At 44.0% G+C, this 25,048-nt stretch overlaps 1 protein-coding gene across 8 annotated transcripts in view; it reads left to right on the forward strand.

Moving 5' to 3' along the window:
• Positions 1-25,048, forward strand: part of LOC120902967 (IQ motif and SEC7 domain-containing protein 2) — a 192,718-nt gene that overhangs the window by 138,487 nt on the left and 29,183 nt on the right. The window contains exons 1-2 of one of the 8 annotated variants that reach the window (XM_040312095.1): positions 22,292-22,437; positions 24,233-24,430. The exons of 6 other annotated variants lie outside the window; for them this stretch is intronic. In XM_040312095.1, the coding sequence (XP_040168029.1) occupies positions 24,393-24,430 (38 nt within the window). In that variant the 5' untranslated portion in view covers positions 22,292-22,437; positions 24,233-24,392. Of the gene's footprint in view, positions 1-22,291; positions 22,438-22,747; positions 23,527-24,232; positions 24,431-25,048 lie in introns of those variants that run through there. One more of the 8 variants, XM_040312097.1, reaches the window with a different exon arrangement.

Genomic DNA, 25,048 nt, shown 5'->3' on the forward strand with positions numbered 1-25,048 from the left:
AAGAAGACCCCGCCCCATGGCAAGAGGGAAACTTCCCGTTGAGTTTTTAGGCAGCGAAAGTGAGCATCAATCGCACGTGATGCTAGACGGATCCAACAAAAAAGGCGTTTGTTTACGTTTAACCTCGCGCCAAGCGATTTCGGCCAGCAAGACTTCAACGGTGGCACAAGTGAGGAACCTTTTAAAAGCGCCGAATAAGGAGATTGGGATCTTGCACGTGAACATAAACCTACTGCCCGACTGAAACGCACGCCGCGGCACGGTCAGTGCCGTCACGCACAACCCATCGCGCACGGGGTACTGCTTTTCCTCGTCGAAAAGGGTAGAGGATTTCCCGGTCGAGTTTTTTTTTTTTTATTTTGCTACTTTATGCCATAAAAATTGAGAGTTTTTCAAAAATTTCAAAGGCACACCGTTGGCCGTTCGTTCACCGTTGAGCTTGAACCTTCGAAACAAAGAGGTAAGTGCGGCTGCCAAGTTGTGCCAAAATTAAGGTCAAAACACGTGATGTTGCTTGCTCACGCTGCGAACGCCAGCGAAGGAAGACCAATTAGCCGTGATTGATTTTAGCGATGCGTTTTGCTGGTTGGAGGATGAATTTTGGACAGAAGCGACCACAAAAAATGCGAAGGTTGTCTCCCTCTTCTCTCCCTCGCAACCTGTCCGATCGGTGATTAGCGGATTTGCAATGGAGTCGAGCAGCAGCGGTAGTAATAGTCGTATCTTGGCGGGCGGAAGTTAAAGCTACAGTCAGTTTTTAATGATCCATTCGAACGCAGGTAGATATTCGGTTTCTTCCTTTACGAATCACGATGATTTTCAAATTATGATGTGGGGGGAGGGGGCACACATTTAAAACAAGGCGATGCAAGCATTCGATCGGTTTTGTGTAATAAAGCTGCCCGAGCAACGTGGTTCAATGGCAATCAAACATTTATCGATCGATTTTGTACGATGATATTCAAAGTTTGGATTTTCCGAAGCAGGAAGTAGCATAAACGACGAAACTCATTATCCAAGGAAGTGATTGGAAGGTAAACACTCGCAATCGATTTGTTTGCTGGAAGGCTGTGTACCGACACATTCGTTTGAAATGATACAAATTTAATTATTTGTTTATGCTCCATTTGATAATTGTTTTCTTATCTCCGCTCTTGTAACAGTGCCAATTTAAATTTACTTCAACATTTAAAATACTCCATTATAAAGCTCTAGTTGCACTCTTCATCCAACCTCCAAACTAGCCTTATCTAACATCTAACCAGCAGCCCGCTTTATCATTAGCAGCAATAGCGCATTGTTTCGCGAAAAAAAACTGCCCCAAATACGTACCATTATGCTTTGTTTTGTTTGACTTTTGCTCGTTTTTTTCTTCTGCTTCTTGCTCTCGCCCCCACCAAAGTGATGCAACATGCTGAGAAACACTGATTGTTCAAAGCAACTTACGCAACTTAAACGCTTCGATCAACTGGCCCCGCGGGTGGCTAGAAGGAAAGAGTTTTCCTGAGTGAGAGTAATTTTCCGATTCACTGGAAAAGCAATCCGCAATGGCTTCTGCTGGTCTTTTCCCCTTTTTCTTGACTCTGTCTTTGCGCCCACCCGGTCTCCAAGTATGCAAATGATGATAGCACATGAAAACGTATGTTGCGACTGGGTCAGAGCCTACTCCTCCGTCTGCATTGCATCTTTCTTCATCGGCAATTTTCCATACGCTGACCACTCGTCGGTTGGGGGCCGTCTGTGTGTCGGTAGACCATCACGATGTAAGCAAATTTTATCAGACGTTTCCTACGCCTTTCCATATCCCTCCCTCTTGCTCTATGTTGCTTTCCAGGGATGGACGCAGTCTTGTGTTCGCCTCGTGTGGTTAAATCGACGGAGGATGGTCGGTAAGGGAGCAAGCATAAGTGTGCCATTTATGATATCATCAAACGAAACGCGCAGGGAAAGGGGAAACAATTCCCTCGTTCATCGTTTAGCTCTCCACCAGCTTTTATCTGGCCTTGTTTTCTTCTTGTCTTGTTCGGCGCCGGACACATCATCACCTCGCCCGCTCATTTGCATGATGGTAGTGGTCGTGGGGATGCATCGCGGCGCATTGTCGGTTACGAAACAGCTTCGCCGTTTTGTTGCAGCAGCAACAGCCAAAGCTCACTACTGACACGGTATTGTGTCTTCGTGCGCGTTGTGTGTGATCTTTTTCCCTTATTGTTCCCCTTCGTTTGGCAGATAAAACCTTCCTTTCTTAATCGAATGTTGATCTTTCTTTTGCGCGTGTGTTTACTGTTTTTTTTTTGTGCCAAGCTACAACTCGTTCCGGTTTACCTTCAAACGAGAAAGATAGTCCATGTGTGTGGCTGGGTGGCGACTGCACAGCAGCTCAAGCTTAAGGACTTTATATTTGCTATTTAAATGCCGTTGGGCGTGATGATAACTATGTGTACTGTTTTGTTTTCAGCTGTAAAACATTTATTATGTTTCGAATGTTTCTGGACGCCTAAATTATAATAAAAGATTAAGCGAGCCATATTATTTGTAAAACTGAAATGGGAATTTGTATGGTTTCTTTCCTTTTTCCGTTTAGTTTAAAAAAAAGTTGAATTAGCCAAAATGTAATGCTAACATTGATCCGACAATCTTAGGTTTTTTTTCCAATAAAAATAATCACAGTCGAATGAATCCAAAAGGCTCAAAATCTTTAAAAGTCAATAAAACAATAAATAAAATTTAAAATAATCAGTTCGTTGAATGAAATATTTCAACCGGTTTTCTACCGGTTCAACTGGAATTCCAGAAATATTTCATCATGTGAAATATTTCATTAGTTCCACAGTTCCATCGTCGTAGCACCGGTGGCGCTAGCGTCATCCAAGAGAAAACAATGAAATGCGAGAGAAAACCTTTGCAGTTTGAATCGATTGTGGTGTTTCATTTGTTTTAAATTATTAGTTTGGATTCTATTTAGTTTTGATAGATTTTTTTTAAAATAGAAATTATAGTAACTTAAACATATAATAGAACAGGTTTTGTGTTCCATTGCACCACTCCCAGATAACGGGCGTCTGTTAATAATCGTTTTCCATTTTTCGTACATTATATTTAAAGATTATCCAGTTTTATTATGTTATTTTTTTACTCTACCCTTGGTCAGCATTGAAACCTCAGACATCACACATCAAACTCAGTTGTTTTTCATCCAAAACGTTTCCTTCATCTTCTGTACGAAGCAACGCACCTGTCCCGCGCTCTGGCCGGCAAAGAGATCAGTTGCATCGGTTAATGCGTTTCCCCACACAAACACACACACACGCTCACACTTATCGCTGACCAATCGTTAGAACAGTGTTCACTCACTCACCTGCCGCTCAACATCCGCTTCTCGGACTTTATCCTTAAAACGAAACGAAAAAGGGCCGCACGCCCCTTCGACCGTAGGCAGTACGCCCCATCATCAATGCTGATTGGACGTCATTAAACATAATTTGCAATATTCTTCCCATGTTTTTTTTGGACTGCTGCTTCGTTTTGCACACTCTATTTTGGCCAACAGCGCATATTCGGCTGTAGTTACGCTTCCCCGACGCCGCGACATGGTGTGTTGGCTTGATGACGTGTGACACATGGTAAATCGGTCGCGAGCCGCCGTGTCAGTTTTGCCGTTTCGCCAACTTCCTAATACATCATTTGCATAATCGAACGCGCCCAGGTACGGAAGCGAATGGCGGTGCCGTGGTGGCAAATGAGGTACGAATGCGTTTATTTTAAGTGACGAAAGAGATGGTGAATTTAATTAAAGATGCTCGGAAATGGAAAAAAAGGATCTAAAAATAGGACCCAAAGACAAATGCATTTGAAGTAAACAAAGGAAGAAGCATTTTTCAATTTCTATTGAGTTTCTAACAAAAATAATGCAATTTATCGCTTACACCTTAGCTTAGAAATCTCATCCACCGGGTCACCGCAGGAAACTTTCCATCAAATCTGCTCAAATGCTCGCTGCGAGCCTGAAGGAAAGTTGTTAAAACAGAACCATAAACTCTGTCCATCCTGGTGGCACCTGGCGTTTTGTTGGTTTCGCTTTTGCGCTTTGCCTTCCAAAAAAGTGTGCCTCACGGTGTGTTGCTGCTGCGTTCGGCCCGTTGCCAGAGGAGGCCGCATGTGGAGGAATTCTGTTACTCGAATGACCTTTTCCTTTCCTCTTTTAGAATCGGATTTCTTCCATTCCAGAACTCTCCTACCAGTTGGCTAGGTACGGTTAGAGATGTTGTTTTTCTTCCCCATTGAATTGCACCAGAAAGTGCATCTGTGTCAAGGGCCAAAAGGTCGGGCAATGCATGTTGTTGGGTTTGTGTTTTGTTTCTCTCCCGTACCCGCACACCCTGCTTTGACAGGTTAATGCTGCATAAGTAAGTAATATGCTTCACACTCTTCTTCGGGCTCACTGTTTGCCTGGAAGAGCAAAAGCCTAAAGCAAAGTCTTGCGTTTGTACATCCCTGCCGTGGACAAAAAACCTGGCAGCTGCAGATGTTCTGGTTTACGCTTTCCGTCCTCATTCCCGTTCATCCTCGGGCACCCACACTCATTCGAACGGTCCTCCGGCTTGATCGATTGTATCTCGTTTATTTGTGCGTACTTTTCTCCACCCGCTCGAAGCAGAAGATCTTTCGATCGCTCTGCTTGGTGAGATGCAATTACAATAAAAAGCTAAATCGTTTTTGACGCCATCATGCAGGGCCAAAGTATCCCGTACCTTCAGCTGGCAGCTGTTTTTAATAAAATCCACTTATTTGGAAAGGTTTTCTGGACCCATCCTACATAGATAGAAATCTAAATAACGCTCCGTCATCACCGCCGTAAACTTCAGGCTCCAAATGGGCAGTTTTTGGAAAACCGCTGAGCATAGAACTCAATTCCAAACGCCGACATCACCACCGAAAGAATATCGCTAACAATGGCGACACACATTTGATACACATTTAGCTCACAGCATCACTTCCGCACCACAACAGAAGCACCGGAGCACAGGGGCTTGCTGCTGGACACGGACCGTCAGTAGTTCACCGGAAATCCGGATAGAGTTAGCGCTTCAGCTTGCCTCAAACGGTGCCGCCTTCGTTTATGTGTTAATAGTTTGTGATCAATTAGCCACACCGAGCACAAATTGCTCTGGTTTGTAGGGGCAGCTTGGGCCGCCGCGTCCTCCCGCAGATCACGGTTCACGAATTATTTATCGTTTGGTCACTTCGTTTCGGTAGGTTATATGCAAATGAAGCAGAAACTGGCCGCGCAAAAGCTTTTAAAATGTCGCCCTTTTTTAGGGTGGCGTGTAGTGGTAATGGTAATGGTAGCTAGAAAAAACGACTGCAACTGTCAACCAATAGGGCTGATTTATTATTTTGCATGTGGGCCTCATTGTTGTCGCTGTTGCTGCGGAACATTAGGGTAAAAGCTCAAAGCGAATTAAAAATGTAAGCTTTTTAAAGGGAACGGGTTAAAGCCATCATTTATGCATTACTTTAACCCTTCTGCTTGGATAAGCGTTCATGGAGCTAATGGTGAATCGCTTAGTCGTCGGGATCGATAAAAACGGTCATATGGAATTTGGAATGTGATTGTCCGTCTCTCCAGCCTACTTGTACTTCAACAAATCATTAAACTATCTTACATTTAAAATGTCAATGAATCCCTAGACCAACGACTATTTTCCTCGAGATTAAAAAGTAATAAAAGGCTTTCGATACGAAGCATTCGATAGATGAAAATCTAATCTAGGATCTAGGATCTATTCCATCAGAAATTCAGAATCTTCTCCGGAATCGGAATCGACCTGGGAATTGCAATTTACTCCGGAATCAGGCTTGACTTCAGAATTGGAGTTAGCTCCGGAATGAGAATTAGTTTTTGAATTGCAATAAGAAGTGTGGGAAGCGAAATAAGTCCGGGAATCTCCATGTGAATATCATTTACAAGTAAATTTTGATTCTTTGCCGCTTTCAACGCGTAGCGTCAGTGGACCCAAACGCCTATCCCTATGAAGATGCCGAAACCGACTACTTTTCGAAGCCAATTCCGACTTCGGAGTGTATTCCAATGTCGGAGCCGATTTTGATTCCGAAGCCAATTCCGGAACCGATTCCAATTCCGAAGTTGATTCTGATTCCGGAGTCAAATCCGATTCCGGAGCCGATTCCGATTCCGGAGCCAATTCCGATTCCGAAGCCGATTCCGGAACCAATTCCGAAACCAATTCTGGAACCAATTTCAGAGCCGATTCCAGAATCAATTCCGGACCTACTAATCCGGAATCGATTCCAGAAAACTTTGGAGCTAGCTGGAATCGATTCTGACGAAATCTTCATTTTTCCCATTACTAATTCCAACATTTCAACAATTCAACTAACAAGTTAACTCTGTCTATCGGTCACGCTGTCGGTTGTTAAGCCAAAAGCAAAAGAAGCTTTCTTTTTCAGCCTTTTTCTAGCTCTAAATTATTAAAATCAGGTTCCATGTTAGACCAAGCGTTGCTTAAGCAATCGCACCACGCTCGGGAACAATCAATTTGCACTTTTCAAAGTGTGAAATAATACCTAATGTATCAATTATCACCCTTGTGCTCCACAAATTTTCAGTCATCTGGGAGTGTTTCGGGAGTGCTGTCCTGGAATTCATAATGCCAAGCTTTTGCCAAACGACGAGAAGTTATGAAATTTAAAGCGGTTGTGTCACGCCAGATGTTTGGTGTTTGAACAACTGAAACGACAATACAGCTAAGAAGTAATTTGCATAACTCTTTTTGGGGGGTGCGTTCCGTTGCCGTAGAACGCACCCCTCACGCCTTCCTCCTCCCTGGCGAGAAGCATGAAAAACGTTCAAAGAAAGAAAAAAAGGATTCAAAAATAAAATATGCGTATCGAATTTTGAAACGGACGCCAAACGATGGATGCTTTTTGTGTGTCCTTTTGCTGGGGGAACTTGTGTGGTGCCAGGGGTAGGAAGCCACATAAACTCCAAGCGACGACATCATCATCGTCCGTCACCTGGCGTTGTTTTTGGAGCAACACAGCAACAACAAACAGGCAGACCCCGTCGGCCAAAAATCCTTTCGAAGATAATCGTGACCGGAATCGGATTACGTTGCCGGCTCGAAACTCTTGTCCAGCAGTGTGCTTTAAAAAGTTTGCAGCTTGCTTTCCGCTACACCGTCGCCGGGATGGAATCATCCTCCCCAAAAGCAAAGAGGTACAAATTAGAGTTTCTGTTTAATGTTTGGTGAACCCGCTTCAGGTGACGCATCGGCAAAATGTGGGGAAAGCCGATCGCATCCACCGAAGGGCGAATAAAACAAGCTACTAACGAACATCTGCCTGTGTCTGGGGCATTGAGTCCTTATTTTGTTTGGCGCTCTTTTTTTCTCTCCCTTGTTGATGCCCAAAAGCGGCAGGACGACGACGATCGCTTACATAATTATCTTTTTTTTTTTGGCCAAGTCTGTGTGGGTTGGGGAGCAGAGGAGGGGCATTTTTAATGCTCTGTTCATCATGCGAGGTTGCTTTACTTTTGATTTCTTTCTCCGGTACACTTCATACTGTGCGCGGCCAGGTGTTGCGCGAACGTGCGTTGTTTTTAAAAAACGCAAGCAAAATGAACAGCATGGCATAATGTATCATCACACGATGCAACTCTTTCACCTCGCCTGTGGGCGGTTGTTATGAGGAGCGACATAAAATGGACAAAAAAGGAATCAATAAATAACAAAAAAACAGTGAAACCATTTTTTACTCTTTTGTACCACTCCCCGAAGTGCACACGGCGAACCGAACTTTCTTATCGTTTGTATTTTTGTGTTTAACATAACACGCTTCTTGCTGCTGGGATTGAAGCGACATCTCGCCTCGACTGTCCCCATCGACCATCGAGTGCACAAAGTTTGCCTTTGAAGGCTGGTTTTATGTTTTTGTTATTCCCTTTTGCGGCGCCCGCGTTTTCAGCAAGCATGCGAGATTGCATTTTCAACTGGAGAGCTTTCGACAGCATCAGCAGCAGCAGCAGCAGGTGCTCCAGCATATCAAAAAGCCGGTTCGGGTTTCGCGGGCGCGCGCGCTTACTTTTGATTGCGGAGATTTCGAGCAAACTCTTCAATCGGGTCCGTGAGCAGGTGCGCACTTGTTCTTCGTGAAACCAGACCAAAAAGTACTCGCCGTCGTTTCAAACTCCGCACAATCACAGAACGCCTGGATGACGAGTGGTTCTGAAACGGTTCAAGGTACGCCCGGAGTTGATGCCAATATCTTTGCACTTTTTAATATGTAGAGCTACAGTTTGGCATGCAAAAGTAGAAGGACCGCAGGTTGTGTGCTGCAGTTTGTTCCTTTTCTAGGTAATAGTAGTTGCCAGTTCACCGAAGCTAATCCGAGAAAACAGTGTGCAAAGCCATTTAAAGCGATGTAAACGCTTGCTGCTTTTTACCGACTCTCCAGTCGTATCTGCCGAAAAGCAGCAACAAAGCTTCACAATACAATCCATCATCACAGTAGCGCGTATTCGTTAGAAAGACGTCGCTTGTCCCGGGGAAGGAAAGGCGGGTGGGAGATCCCCGTTGAATAACGTTATGCATCAGCTAGAAATGGATTTTGCTTTTCCTCCTTCAAATTCATGCCCAATCCACCCGAACGTTAAATAATAATCCGGAAGGATAAACCTCTCTCGCTGCAAGAAGCCGCTTTTCCACATAAGCTCGAGCCTCGTGTTTGCCGAGCCAGTTCAGTTTTCACTGCCTGACAGTACAGGCTTTGTTGTACTGGTTGCTTTTTCACTTGTTTTTTTTTTTTCGTTTTACCATTCCGAACGGAAATTTGAACGGCAGAGGATTGCATCGAAATGTAAGGAAATTGAATGGCATCGAAAGTAGCATGATGGTTATGGTTCGTTAGCGAGGTTTGTGTCTATTTTTTCACGACAGCTTAAAGTGAATTTTTTTTTTTTATTTCACGTTTGGTTTTAGGTGAAGGTGGCTCTGGTGTGGTATGGTGAGACGGAAGAAAAATGAAACCTTTGCAAGCATCTACAATGAAGAATTCATGAAGTCGTGTCGCATCATGAATGTCGTCACTCAATACATCAGTTCAGGCTCAACTCTTATTATGGATATAAAAAGTCTCTTCATTTATCCTTGGAGTAACGCTTCTAATATTTCCAAACCCCTTCGTCTGATTTGTTTAGTCACTAATTGATGTATTCTTGGCACTTCTTGGTAAGGAAGCAATCAGATGGAAACATATGGCTTTGGTTTGTTTTCAAACTCAAATATTCAAAGTGTATCCATTTTTTTGTCGTAAGTTGTTCTGTGAGGCTACGAAAGAGTTTTACCTTTAAAAAAATAAAAACATACACACAGAGAGAGAAAAAAATCCTCACATACACACCCAAATCCGCAGTAAACATGCCGCCATGCAGTAAAGCTTCTTCAGCCCTGAGGCGAATGTGTAGGAATGGTCGGAGGCAAAACGCAACAGATGATCCCAACCGAGCAGCTGCTACCGATTTTTCTGTTTTTTTTTTCGCTTCACTTTACTTCTCAAGTTCCCTTGAAGTTTGTGTCCTCCGTCTTCGAGATCATTCGCGTCCGCGTCTCAGCTCTCTGTCTCCTTGGGCAGTATTATCGATCGACAAACCAGCCACTCCAACTAGCCGGCTTAACGCTTGTTTTGATTCCTTTGAACTTGAGGCTCACCAAAATACTGCTTCTTTTGATGACAGCAAGCACTTACCAATGCGAGAGTCTGCCATGGGACAAGTAAGATGTAGTCTACAATCCTTTTACAGCAACGCTGTAGTGTTTGTATTTGAAATCTTCTGTCTGGTGACAGCAAACCCCAGTCCGCCACGTGTTGCTTCTCCCATTCTGTGTCCTGTTTAAATATTGATCGTTGAAGAACGCACATCAAATCACGATCAAACAAGCCTACGCTGCAATAACGTGGGCATCATGCACTTCTTCGTCCTGGCGGTAACGACTGTTTGAAATTCGAACTCCGAATCGAATAGAATCGTGTAAACCATGCCATCAATCAAAAGCGTATGCGGCTCTAAACGAATCAAGTGTCATGTGAGCACGGCATAATAAGCATGTCCCCTTAAGGGATGTGTGAAGCGTCAAGCCTCTAATTATTTTCCTTTCTTCCTTGTGGTGAACGTTTTTTTCTCCCCGAAACTATGTTTCTAACCGCTCGTTTACGGAAGCTCTTTGCCGATTCGATGTGGAGCGAAATTAAGCGGAAAAAAGCTAATGTTTGAAGTTGGGACGCAACACACAGAAGCTACCTGTACTGTCTTGTATGGGATTAGCTGTTCCAGAGTCCTGCGATCAAATAATCAATTAACATAGTTTTAATTTTAGTTTCATGGGAATATCCGAGTAAATGAGTGTGTTTTGGAGCGTTCTCTAGCTTTCAAAAAAGGATACACTTTGAAAGGAAGATCGATCGATAGCGTTTGCTTATTTTGCCGATTCATTTTCTCTATCGTATAGGAGGATCTTTTTTGCCATCCTAAGCTAAAATCTTCAGCTTCTATAGAATTTTTCTCCTTTCCACCAAGCACCAAAAATTGAAATCTAACATCTTTACCATATCCACCCGACAAAAAACTCTAATCCTTAAGCAACCAAAGCTTTTAGGAATATATAGAAAAGAAATATAGTTGACGAGAGCTGCCACACTGCCAACGGTGGTCCCATAATTTAATCAATTCGCAAAGAGAACCATTTCCACACAATAGCATACAGTTTCTCTATTTGAAACGCTTCAGGTAAGGATCGTAGGTAGAAAAAGTATGTTTTACAAGAGCATCAACCAAAAAAAAGGATCAACTCAAAGAAAAAGTGACATTTTTTTCCCCTGCTGAGCTACCTTATCCTCCCGCTACACTGCACCGTTTTGCCAACGCCGTAAAAAGGATGCAGAGAGCCTATTATTGGAAGATTTTTTTTTTCTCCTTCTCCTGTGTTATGGTTGAACATAAAGCGGACGAATGCAGGGCCCAGAGGGCAAAGCTTTGCTGGCGAATGCATTTTTACGCCCGATTTGATTCGCTCTGGCACACGATTAGTTGCACAGAGAGTAGACGGAAGGTGATGGAAAATTTGCTCCATTCCAAAGGACATTCCAAAAAGGCTCAAGCCATTCCTTAAGTAAGGATATACTGGATGTAGTAAGGAGAGAGAGTGAGAGACGGTGTAACGAAAGACATAGCCAGGTTTTATTTTGCGCTACCTTCGTGGCGGCAGTGATTCGTCAAATATTTGAACTAATCGAAGGCTCAGCAACATTCGCGATTAGCTCTCTGGTGTACATCCGCCTATACCGGAACTATTTTCCGAGCCTGTACCATGTACCACTCAAATATTGATTATTTTTATCTCCTTTTTACGCAATATTTTTATTCACAAGTAGCCGCATGGTTTTTTCCAGGATTTTCCTGTCGATATGCTCGCTGTTTTCTCCTGCAGCGAATTTTGCGCTATAAATAGCAATCGATAGAAGCGGTGGTGCCGCATGTAGTTGTCGTCATGGCTCTTGCAATCGTGGTAGAATTTGGTATACACGATATTCGGATTTCCATGGGCGCGCACCGTTGAACGACCCGGAATGAGGTGGCACTTCCCCGGGTTTGTGAGGAAGGCAATAAATCGAATAGCAAAAATGTCATTCCTCTTTGATTTCGCTCGCTGTAGCAGCATGTGTCGATGTCCTTTTGGTGAATCACATGTCACATGGACGATAGGTGGCACTGTAGCAGAAGCTATCGGAATGCAAATATTGACCCGGTTTGCTGCCGGTCGGCACCGATGACCATGTCCATGATGCCAGTCGTGTAGAAGAGCTCAGGGGCAGTAAAAGCGTGTAACGTTTGGTTTGATGTGAGTTCGAGGGGACATGTAAAGTTTTTGTGACGTGTGTGTCTCGTACGGATAGGTACAATCTTTAGGTACACGAAAAGGAAATATTAATTTAGATCGCAACGATGTTCGGGAAATGGATTAATGTCTGGAGTTTTTTATATTATTTTCAACTAAAAATTACGATCCCTGTCCGAAAAAAAGCTTTATTACAGCTGATACGTGCTTATTTTACAAATTCCAAGCATTACTGCCTTCGAAAACTACATCCATCAGCTCCGGAACGACCGTTGGGGGTTGTTGCCTCAAGTAATCCTTTCATATTTCAACCTCCAACGGACAACCCATCCAACAAACTGAAACTAGCAACATCTTCGTACTTTTACGCAACTTGTTGTCTTGCTGTTCGCTTTATTATTAGCTCAACCCAAAACAGCCTTTCTTCCAATCCCTTCACCTTTGCTCACCGGTTGAATAGCCATTGCAACCAGGTCAGAGCGGCTACCGTTTCGAGAGATCGTACCAAAAGGATAAAGCGAGCATGGAATCGTTCCGGGTACGAGATTTCGGAACACAACATAAATTGCGATCGTAATAATTTATCAGATTTTACTGTCGGGTTCTTTGATTTTGGATGCGTGATCCTTTTTTCCTACTTTGTCTTTTTGCCGGGCGACTGTGTGCTGGTACGTGGACGTCGTGGCTACTGCGTGTTGGCGTTCTGCCTTGATCCGGTGCTACGTTTGGTGAAGGTCGTTTGCCGGCGAAAGTAATAGCATGCATTCCCAGAGGAACCATCTGAGCCTACGGTTAGCTACTGTTGCGAACATGTCCTTTTCCTCCTTAAAGTTAATCGTTGAAAGATACGTTTTGTCTTTACTCTTTTCAATGCATCTCCAAAATAAGAGGTGGAGTTTTTATTGTTTTTATCTTGAAAATCGTGTTCCGTGGACTGAAAAAAGGATACTCCTTAAATCGTCCTTTAACTGTGACGACACTCCCTAGTAACTGATTCGCTCCATTGTCGGGGCCACACACTCAGGATCTCAGGAAAAACGGACCTATTCCCACAGCACGATCCCGGCCCAATCAAGCAGATACAATTAATTAGAAAATTTTATTGTTTTTCCTTCGTTGCCTTCTTCCCCCGACGTCCCAGGAGACGTCCGAAGGACTTTGACGGCTCGTTTGGGCAGAGAGCAAGTTCCTTAACAAGCATTTATTTTTCATCGATGAAACATATTCCCACCCGCTGGACACATGTTTTCTTTGCCCTCGCTGCTCTCCGTGTACGTTCCGTCAGGTTTTCCTGGTTTAAGTACGAGTTGGCACTGCAGGTTGTTTTTTCTTCCTCCCTCTACCTCTGTCCGTTAGAAAGATCCGTTTCCGCCCCCATACCGGACATGCGGTGACATTTTAATGGCAGGGTGGATACGAAGGTAGATCAAATTGCCTCGTTCCTTGTGCATTCTTTCATACCAGTGCCGGTGACGGAGACTGGTAGTGGATTCCTTCCGGATGCAAGGTTCCCTAATGCAATTCTACGCTATCAAAGCTCATGCTTGATCCTTATACTTCCCTTGTAGTCCTTTGAAGGCAGCTTCTCCGTACCTTTGCTGGATAGGGTAGAAAAAGGGCAAATTTGGTATGCAGCTATCGAAACAAATTCCTCTCGATTTGCCCTATGAAGCCATGATTTGTGAGAAAGCAAATGGAGCTAAAAACAAAAAAACATGCAACAAGATTTAGATGGTCGCTTTTGGTCCATGGAGTTTTTACCCCATGCGTCCTTTTTGTATCCTTGCACCACACACTAGAAGATTGTTTTAGCCGAACATCGGTTGCATCCGGGCAGTACAGCCACTGCCCACATGCCACATCCCAGTGGCGACTCAAGCCCAGCAGCCCGTCCAGAAGCTCTGCATGATTAATTGTTGTGTGCTGGCGGCATGCTGGAGACGTGCAGTTGGAGGAACCAGCAACAACAAAAAATACCCCGTTCGAACGTAAACAACATAAAGTACGGCACATAGATAAAATATTGCGACGATGTGACGTCTGAAAAATTGATCGTCCCGTCTGGGTGTATCGATGAGGCACTTGCTTGCAGAAGTATTTGCTGGCAGGATTTTTTTTCATATATAGCCGAAAAATTCTTGAAGTACTTAGGGAAACCCACAGGCTGCTCCAAAAATATTGCACATCGAGGTGGGCGGACTAGAATTGTGCTTTATCACATGCAATTTGAATATTGAATATTTGGGCATGACGCCTGAAGTACTTGCATACATACTGCTCTGTGCGCTCTTAGCGCTGTAAAACGAAGATTATGGAACATGTCGGCAATAAATCATGATTCGAGGTTGGTGTAATTGAAATATTGCTCCAGTTTACCTACAACAAAGTAGAACAAGAGTGCTACCATTTTCATCCCATCCCATGTCTGCACATCCGTCGTCAATACGCTGAATCATTAAAATCCATTATCTATCTCTTCCAAGCTGTCCGATTTGCTACGATCCTTGTTCTCGACAACAAACCCTCTTTAGACACTTATTCATGTCCATACAAAAGAAGCCTACAACGCACACCACCCGTATCTCTTGCCAGATAAATGGGAAATCTGATATCTTGACGTATTGATATCGAAACACGTTGTCAGATAATTTCGGGAGCGCGCATTAAATCGTAGAATTAGCAAGCGACCCCGGGCCCGTTCTGAAATGGACATTCCTCGTTCGTAGGTAATTATCTTGTTTCGATGCTACACCGTGCACAGCACCATCATCATTCAAACCACACGCACTTTCCAACGCGGAATCTCTGCTACACGAGAAAGGCTGTCCGAGAAATCGAGCCTAATCGGGGAATGCGTCGTCGTCCTCGACGACATGAAACACACGCAAAGGGCCTACCATAATCTTTGTCTGCATCATCATCATCGTCATCTCTTCATCATCATTAACATCGCGCCGGCTACATCGATTCTCTAGGGCTAATCGGATGCTTTCAGCTCGAGAATTCGTGGGGACCACCCAGATCGTGCACACTCGAAGTTCGAACCCTGCTGTGCATTCGGTCATTTACCATTTTACAGAGCATTGGTTCACGGGTCGTTTGACGATATGTCCAAAGTTTTGGACCCATAGTAAGGCATACGAGGTTTGAATGGTTCTGTTTTTTTTTAATGCATCTCTCATGGAATTATGTAACCCAGACCTACGTTGGACAGATTTCAAGTTTGTCCGAATGCACATAAATCTTGACATCGCTCACAAACAACGTCCAAGCGGCTGGCCAGATCCGAAAATGATTGCCCGAAAACAAGCACAAGTGTGTGTTGTTTACCATCAGTACCGGCGACTGGTATGCAAATGCGTCGCTAAAGACGATTGCGTTATGAAAATGTCAAGTGTTCTACCGTCTTCTATCCCCTATCGTCTGTTGGCGGTAAAACTACAAATATTTGGACCTACTGGACGACAATTTATATATGCAACAGAGCGACTGCACTCTGTGTGCGTGTTCCCTCTCGGCTATCACCGAAATCAGTCGGACATCTTCAGATGTCTTCAGAAATGAAAACAGGGAGAGTTTTGCAGCCTGCATAACGCCTGACAGCAATTAGCCTCGACACAGGATCTCCGCAGGATGTCGCCCTGTCCGGGTCCGGGTGATTTAGAATTGGAATTTCCAGCATCAACAGCATGATGCCTTCGTCCGTTTGTGTTTGCAATTTTGAACCCGACACAAATGCATACAAATGCGTACTTCCGCCTGCGTTCGCTAGGGAAGAGTTGCAGAGGGCAGCAGTTGCAATTGCTTGCCCAACTGAACCTTGGTAGCAATTAGTGTCAGTGTTATATCGCCGCCTCCACCCTGTGCAATGGAACGGCAATGGGTGGCCGTTTCGTTCCACAAATGAACTTATCGGAATATGATAAAATGGTGCGTTAAATCGAGTTGAAAATTGTGTCGTTTTTATGTTCTCTTTGTAACAAGGTTATAGAGAGCTGGAGATAAGAGTAATATGAAGTAAACATTTTGTTTTTTTTTGTAGTCTTTGGGCTTTTTATGTATTTTTAAGACAACCTATAGGATTTAAACATTTTAGGATACTTGTTAATAACCCTTCAATGCTGCAAAACAATTAACAACTTTTGAATAGCTTATTGATACGTTAAACTAACAGACATCTTCTCTTGTTTCATTTCAGGTATACATCCCTTGAAGCTCTCAAAACTTTAATATTCAACGAACAAGAAAAAAGGACATGGTAACATCTAAAATTAAGGGACATGTGTGAGGAAAACGACGAAAAGAGTGGAAAGCATTGGAGAGCATTTTCTGAAACCTTCACAATGCGTCGTAGCTTTCACGTTCTTTTTAAAGTTCAAGTATCCTTCACCCTAGCTAGCGATGAAGATAGCTATCAAACTTTCATGAACTACTGCTCTATTTTATGTTCCAGCAATGGTCTAGCAAATATACCAACTCCACCTTCCAAAAACAGTGCGTGAAATTACATCTTAAAGGCGGACGGAAGGATCCGTGTTGAACTTTATCTTTTAATGATTGTAGCAATTAAAAGTTCAGCAAACGGAATTCGCTCGACCCGAACCAAGAATTCTCATTAATTTCCCTTTACATGCGCATCTTCCAATGACCCCTCTCCATGCGTCATTGCGGTCAGCTGAAGGTGGTGTAAACGTTACTGGATGTAACAGTGCAAATAGCTACAGCCACTGTTCGTTTTTTGTGGAGAAAGTGGTAACTTTTCATATATATGTACATAGTTTCAAACAAAGCAATACACAAACGTCGGTGGGCCGCAAATAAAACTCTACGTCATGCACCAGCACCAGCAACCCTATCCATCTGTAACGGTAGGATGTTGAATTGATTTTTTTTTCGTGTAAAACCTCCACACCAATATTGCAGCTTCCCACAGAGCAACAGAGCGTTCGCTGTCTCGCTGTCAGCTAATGATAAGGCCAACCAACGGTGTAGGCCTTTTGCACTTACGCCCCCTTGGTTTTTGCCGCATTTTGCGTGACGCAAGCAAATGTGAGCAGAGCTTCATATTGTGTATCCATCTACGCTGGTAGGAAAAAGTTTTCTCCCCTTTTTTCCGCTTCCTCCACTACGTTGCGGTGTACAAATCCCTATTTGCTGAACTGGGGGTGCCGCATAAAAATAACTTTAAACCATAAAAACAATTCCAGCGTCCCTGGGACGGCATTTGCTAGACTCCATCATCGGCAGCTTGGCTTATCGGTCCCTCCTGGGATGTACATTTAATATGAGGGGGATGAAAAGGGATCCCTACTGGAAAAAAGGGGCGTTATGTTCTTCCCCAAAATGACTGTGAGTGTGTACGGGCACGGTGTAAGGCAGATTGCTTGCCCCGAATAAACCGTCTGGAAGAGCTTGAATATTGGGCAATGAAAGATGGGCATGAGTTTCGTGTTTGCGCCTAAAGACCTGAGCAAAGTTCGGGGTGGCCTTTTGGCAAACAAATATTTGCCTGCCAGCATTATCCCGAACGTTGGATTAGAAAGTCGAAGCGTGCAATATTTCCATTCACAGCTCTTAGCAATCGGAAGGAACTGCATATCGATTCGTTCCTGATTTCTTGGCTCTTCTCTCAAGACACGACGGGCCAACCTTCCGTTTCCCTTTAGGGCTGGTCGTAAAAATCCTCCTCTAGGAGCACAGTTGCTGGCCACCCTTATTTATTACTTTTCATATCGAAAAACGACAAATTAAAGCCTCTATTGACGAACCCCGAGCTACGCCTGTCGATAGCAGAAGAAGGAACTTTTCCACCCTCTTGCGAAAGTAAGAAGCAAAACAGAGAAGCCGGGAAAGGTCTTTGACATTTTTGCTCGCAGGACGCACAGTGCTCTGGTGTATTTTCACTCCATCGAATCGATAATATGGCTCGGCTGGTGAAGTTGAAGTTGACTTCTTTCTGCTTTTCCCCGAAAAAAAACAACGGTGCTTGCTTGTTTGCCTTCAACGACCGACCAGAAGGTTCTGATTTTCCTGTAAGCTTCACGCTTTTTCTTCCCAGCCTTTCTTTTGTACAGCAACTGACTCTATTCCCTGTACTGTATGCTATGATAAAGTATGAAGTCTGTTATTGTTTCGCGAACTTCCGTTGATCCGTGACTTTTGCTTCCTAGAATATATCTTTCTACCTCGTTTGCCGTTTGCTGATAAGGAGTGTCTGCGAAGGCTCAACCGACAACCATCCAAACGCGTGCAAGATAAATAGAGTGAAGATTTCGGGTGCTGCTAGAGAGCAAATGATTTGTACTAATCGCACCCGACGAGCCGACCAGGAGGAGGATTATTATCATTTGGCCCGAGGCGTGTTTGGTAGAGTCGTGATATTGCACTCTTTTCATTCGCCCAAACAAAGAGGTTATGATTTAAAGGGAAGACATCCTTTTTTTGTTGGTGCTCCTGTTTGTAACGAGAAATACATTTAACCTATAAAGAGACTGGCTGTTTTTGTTTCTGCCGTTTGAAATATGCTGCATTTTGCTTTGACAGATGATGATGATGCTTTGTGATGCTCGGAAAAGCCGGCTTTTAGTAATAACTCACTCTAGAAGAAAAAATCTGCACAAAACAAAACCCAGCAGGCCAAACAATAAACCGGCACGAAATAATACAGCAAAGCTGTTTTGTATGCGCGGATCATGTTGAAACTGTTCATCAGAAATGTTGCACACTGCTGAATAGAGCACGAAAGAGAAAGGTCCTGCCAGCGCGGGAAATGGGAAAAGATGAGGAAAATCTAAACGAATGTTTCAGCCCCAAGGTGAATAACCTCCAGAACACGACGCGGCATTCTTGCAGCTTCTCCCTGCTGTAAAGAATGGTCGAAGTCTTGGTTTGGTACATGTTGTTCGCTTAATTTACTTCATCTTCCAAATTACCCAGACTTTCACGGGTACTCCCCGTCTACTAGTACACCATTTCTATTAGGCGCAACAATAATCGTCATTTTCGCCCGAGCGAATGTCTTTACATCGCTTTTTTGGGGGCACCAACATTTGGGCACGGATGCTCATGATGGAAGAGCAGAAAGGTGGCCGCCATGGTTTGGTTGGGAGATGTTCAGGAGAGTGGTTGCTTTTAAATGCGTCCTGCAACGCATGCCCGGCATTCGCGTAATGGCTTCAAGTGTAAGAGTTTTGGGGATTTTCTGCTTCTTCCTCTTCCTGGTTATAGCATGAAATAATATGCCTAACAGGGAGGCACTCACAACATCCAGCCGAAGACGCCGGGCACGGGAAGTATGATTTGGAGGATGTTGCCCTCGCTCGGTCTATTCTATTAGGGAAACTTCATTTTCCATGCCGTGCCGATAGGGCCCGGTTTCCAAGGCGATTCACTGCAACCCCTCACGCTTCATCTCTATCATCTCCACACCGTCATCATCGTATCGCCACAAGCTCCAGGCGTGCCTATGCACCCTATCAGCCCGAAAGGAGTCAGCAAACTGTTAAAGGGGAATCGAAGGAATATATTCATACATTCCCTCAGCCTCTCTTGGCCAAAAAGAAAAGGAGGAAGCCAAAATGGTGCACGGTTCCCAACTGTGAGAGACACATAGGGCAGTGCCCAACCGATCCCTAAACCGATGCCATTTATTGTATCTCAGGCTGTTTGGCCCGCTACCTGCACCAAAAGTAAATGGTTCCGATCCGCACATAGTGCAGGATTTGTGGCGTTATCCGCTCCTTGTCACGTGTGGTTGGCAATTTTGCATCCAGCGCACTTGGAGTGCTGAAAGTGGTCGTACAATTTTACATTTTAACTGAGAACTATATCTTCCATAACCACGTTGATTTTGTAAAAGGTATTTGAAGGCGAACTGTGCAAGAAGCTGTAAATCGCAGTCAAATTGTTAGGTCTCGTACGTGTCCAAAGACCGCGAGCATGTTCTATTTAAGAGATGAAAGGGATTTCGCATGAAATGAATTCTTCCCCAAGCTACACGACTGACAGATGGATTGCAAATTCTAAAAACTGGATACAATCTGTAATACCTTCTCCAAGATCTCTAAGAACAGTCGCGTCGTCCTAACCCGCTACGACCAAATGCAATGCACCGCCAGTCACGCCATGCACGCCATCCAGAGCCACGTTACTTGCATCCATTACCGGTCCAGACTCATTTGCAAGTGTAATGATCCGTCCCATGCGGGTCATAACACCAGCGGGGAGGGCAGCCAACTAATGCTACTAAGAGGTAGAAACAATCCTCTAGTGCTCTCTTGCAGCGAACAAAAACCGAGCGCCTTAAGCTCATTGGAAAAGTGCAAAGGCATGGCAGGAAAAACTGCCTTCTTCCTGTTCGGGTGTGCTTGGTGTGCTGGAAGTTGCCATTAAGCCCGTCGCACTTTGCCTACGCTAAATGTCTTCTAATGCATAATAACAAGTGTTTCGTGTGCGGTATGGGTTTTCCACGGCATGTGCCACTCTGACAGCTGCACACCACCACCACTGCTAGCCTATTTTTCCTGCGACTGCTGTTACGCAATGTGCGAACAGGCGAAGGCGTAATGTATGTATGGGTCCGCCTGAAATAGCGTTCGTCACAGCGGGTCCGGTCGGTATGGCCCGGGTGGATTGTGTGAGGGATTTTTTTTTCTTGAGCAGTTTCTAGCGACATTAAGGCAATTATAGGCCAGTTGCCTTTCCGCAGCGCGAAGAAACGGCCATCCCAATCAATACTGAAGAAGCATTGGGATTTTGAAGTAATTTTACAGCTAAGCCTATTCTAAGGTCAAACCAAATGATATCCCTAATATAGGAAATAAGTCTGGAAAGAAATAAGTGTAGGAAATTGAACGTCTTTTTTAAATATATCACTTTCCAGTTCAACATAATGTCAACCTAGTGACTATCATTGAATTAACGTGATTTACAAAACATCAAAAATCTTTTCATGCATTTGTATCACCCCCGCTTGCCATATCCAACGTTCGAAACGTCGCGTGCACTTTGCTCACGCGTACACTGGCGAGGCACTGGTGGTAACACCCTGAAGCATTACGCTTTTCTTTTCCAGTTTCTTGCCATCTCGAAGCATTCGGCCATTTCCCCCCAAAACCAACGAAAACCCAAAACCCAAAAAAAAAACGCACACAGAACAGACTCGAGTATGTTCTTTGTCTGGCGTTTTGGTTCCCTTTTTACGCGCTCCTCTTGGAACATATCATCGTCGCCTGCTGCTGCTACTGCTGCTACTCTGCTCCTGTTGATATACCGCGGTGCGCGTTTGCGCTCTTGCTCTCGTGCGGGTTGGCGCTCTCATGACACGCGTACCAACTCTCAGCTACAGTAAAGTCTCTGTTGGTGCAAAATCTAAAGGGTTCTATTTAGAAATAGTAGTGCTGGAACTGGAATATTTCAAGTGTGATAGGCGATGGTATTACTTGGGCAGCTTTTGCGAATAGCATGCGAGGTTTGAGTGGTCCGCTCTTGATTACTGATGACATAGATAAGGGTTGGTCTTGTTGAACAACCATAATAACAACCATAATGTCGTACCGATAGCGAACCATATAATCAAGCATAGTAAAATGTAAACTGTAAGCACGTGCTTCTGGTTTTACATTAACGTGCATTTTACAAAGAAAGGGATATCTGCAAATAAACAACACAAATTTAAAAGTAGAAAATATATATTAAAGAAACTTAAAGCTATAAAATATAAAAATACAATATACAAAAATAGTATTAAACTAAAAACAATTCAACATAAAAATAAGAAAAAGAGTGAGTTTACAAAACTTGGAACAAAAACAATACGAAAAGTACAGCCGTTGGCAACACCAAGACTTAACTGTATACTGTGTGCCTTCCATGCCTCTCTGTTTTTGTTTTCCGTCGCAGTTTTGCTTATGCTCTCACCATTTTTCTTCCAATTACGCACATCGTCCTGTCCGCCCTTTGTTGGCGGCTTTCACTGCAAAAAAAAGTCGTAGAAAAACAGGTTTTTTTGTGAACATTTATTTTTTAAGTAATAAGAAAAATGTCCACCAAACCAGTTCAACTGCTCTCTCGTTCTGTCTGAAACACCTTCATCCTTTTATGACGTCGCTTTTTTATTGCTACACCAGTGTGCGAGAGCTCTCGTCCTTGCGTAGTTTACGCGATGTTTTTGCCTTTGAAACACACACGAACACATACACACGCACGCGATCCTTAGGGAGCAAGGGCGCAGCGTGTACGCACACCACAGCACACAGCACAGTATGTCTGTGTGTGAGTGTGTGTTGCTTTGCTCACTGTCCGGTTCGGCGTTCTCTGCGCTCCGTGGCCCTCGAGACTTCTTGAATGGGAACCGGGAGTCAGAAAATAGACGTCCGTCCGCCAGTGTAGACGTCCGAGCGAGCGAACGAGAGCGCACGTGAGCGACAACAGCTTCTTCTCGGGCAGTGGCGGAGTTTCCGCAGTTGTACGCAGAGTTTTTCTTCGATCGCGCGCGCCAGTGTACGCGAAGGATACTAGAGAAGTGTGTAACGGTGTAGGCCCTTTTTGGGGGGCTGTCTCTGATTTTAAATATTCAAGTCGTGCGGTGTTGTGAGTCCTCGCGATTAAATCGAGGCAAACAAAGGACGTCGCAAACACATCGCCCCCTCCAGGCCAAGTGCGTGTTGGTGTTGGAAACGCGTGGAGACCGAATGGTGTAACGATTAAATTCCACGATAAAGGCACAAGCGTGCCAGCACTGTGTTTGTGTTGTAAAAGCGTGTGTCCTGTTTGGGCTTGTTTTTTTCTATAATTTGTGATGACGTATTCCGGTGTGTACGACGGCCTCTAAGCGTATCCTGCGAAGGAGAAGTTATCGATCTCTTTAAGTAGAATAAGTGTATACGTGTGTCTGTGTGAGAGAGAGAAAGAGCACAAGAAAAGTGCAGTGTATTTACGGTGTTGTGTGAGAGGAAAGCAAAAGCGCGTACGGCATGATTGGTTAACATTCAGCACAGTTGACGTATTTAATTTGCATAAAATAGTAATGAAATTGTGCTACACATGCAACCCACAGCCCACAAAAGCATACCATTTGTGAAGTGAAAGCTTGATGTGTGTGCGACAGAGAGAGAGAGAGAGAGATAGAGAGAATGCAAAGGGCGTTGTGTTGTGTAATGTTGCCATAAGAATTATCGGCTTACCAATTGCGGCGTAGAGCGCATTCAGCGCGGTGATAAATTAGCTGTGAAATCCAAGACTGTCTACATCCGGAAAGGAAAGTGTGCTGGCTTTTCCATTTTTGCACACTGTCCACACAGACACACACACACACGTACACACTTTGCCGATCTGTGGCGCAGGCTAGAACACAGATGAGTGAACGCAAGATAAATCAGTGACGCGGAAAGCGAAAGCGGCACTGATAAGAGAGAAAGGGCACACACTCGTACGCACACACACAAGCACACATTCTCAGACACACGTACAGCCGGAGTGAGTGGGAGGCGTCTGCGTGCGTCCCCCATCCACCCCGCCCGCAAGCCAGCATCATCGCGTACCAACGGGACAGCCGGCAGCAACGGGCAGCGGCCGCCACCAGCGAGGAGATGTTACTATTTCAGATACTAAAGTATTGATTTTCATCTTACCCAACACACATCCACCCCCTTTTTACTCCACCACACACACACACACACACCCGCTCCCATACAAAACAATTACGCATACAAACAAACGCACACGTACGTAGTAGTGTATGCGCGCAGCGCCTGTAGAGCAGCGAAGGCGGAGGGGTTGGAAAATCTCCCTTTTATGCGAAAATGGCAGTAGGGCGCTAGAATATCCTTTTTTTGGCCGTTACAACACACCCTACTCATCATTTGCTACTGCTGCTGGCAAATGGGAAATTCTATTTCAATGTGTGTATGTGTGTGTTTGTTTGCGTAATGTATTACATGTCCCGTGATTCCTCTTTATCAGAAGGCAAAAAGGATACACCGACAGGGACTAGTAACTATGTGTGTGTGTGTGGTGGGTGGCCGAAAGGGCTTTTTTGTCGCTTAATTTTCCACACTTAGCTTTAATGTGTGCGTGTTGGCATTTTAGAGCAGTTTTTGTTTTGTTTTTCACATTTTTTTTTTGCTGTTTTGTTTTTATCTGTTTGTGTGTGTCGGCTTTTTGGTTGTGCTATTGTGTGTGCTTGCGTGTGCTATTTATTTCAAATGACTTTTTTTACATTTATTAAAAGAACTCTTATTTTTTAAGTTATGTGCTTTTTTGTTATTTGTATTGATTTGCGTGTTTCTTGTATTTTTTGCGTGTGTTTGTTTTGTTAGTATTATTCAAAGCAACAGCAGAACTGTACTATTCGCTACCGTGTATGTGTGTTTTACGTTTTAGCACGCTGTAAACGAAAAAAAGGATATTCCACAAGTGTTTTTGTTTTTGTTTTGTGTTGTCATATTTTTGTGTTTTGTTTTTGAGTGAGTCGTCAAAATGATCATTTGCATCTCCGGTTTCATTATCGGTGGAAGGTAGTTATTTTTTATGTTTTATTTGTATTATTATTATGTTTTACACATCAAGCTTATCTCTTTACGTTCACAGTTTATTATTTTTTATGGTTTACTTTCACGTTAAAATGCTAGTTTTATGTTCCCTCATTGTACCGCTGCTGCTCATCCTCTTGCATTAAAATTGTACCACCTTCCCTCGTTCCCTTTTGTACCTTTTTTCTATGAAATTTTCACCTTTTCGCTAGGGGTACCGCCGAAACTCCCTGTCCCTTTTTTTCTAACAATCCCTAAACCCCAGCAAAGATACCTTTTGCTCATCCCAATCAGCCCCGGGAATAGGTGAACCACACCACGCCCGATGGTTTGAGGGTGCTCCAGTACCCTCTAAGGTCCTCTCCGATTGTGGTGTGGTGAAGCGATCCCATCGGATCGTGAAAATAGGCAACTAGAATGCGGATAATAAACTTCGGGGTGTAATTTTTTAATGAATAAGGGACACACACGCCGGTGTGCTCGGTGTGTATAGCTGTGTGTGTACTTTTTAATACACACAAACCCACACACATACGTGCAAGTATACACTCGATGGCTTTACATAGTGATGAGCCTTGCCTATGGCATTTTCCGGCACTTTTT

Source organism: Anopheles arabiensis, chromosome 3 (assembly GCF_016920715.1).
Source record: "Anopheles arabiensis isolate DONGOLA chromosome 3, AaraD3, whole genome shotgun sequence".
NCBI classification, from domain to species: Eukaryota; Metazoa; Arthropoda; class Insecta; order Diptera; family Culicidae; genus Anopheles; species Anopheles arabiensis.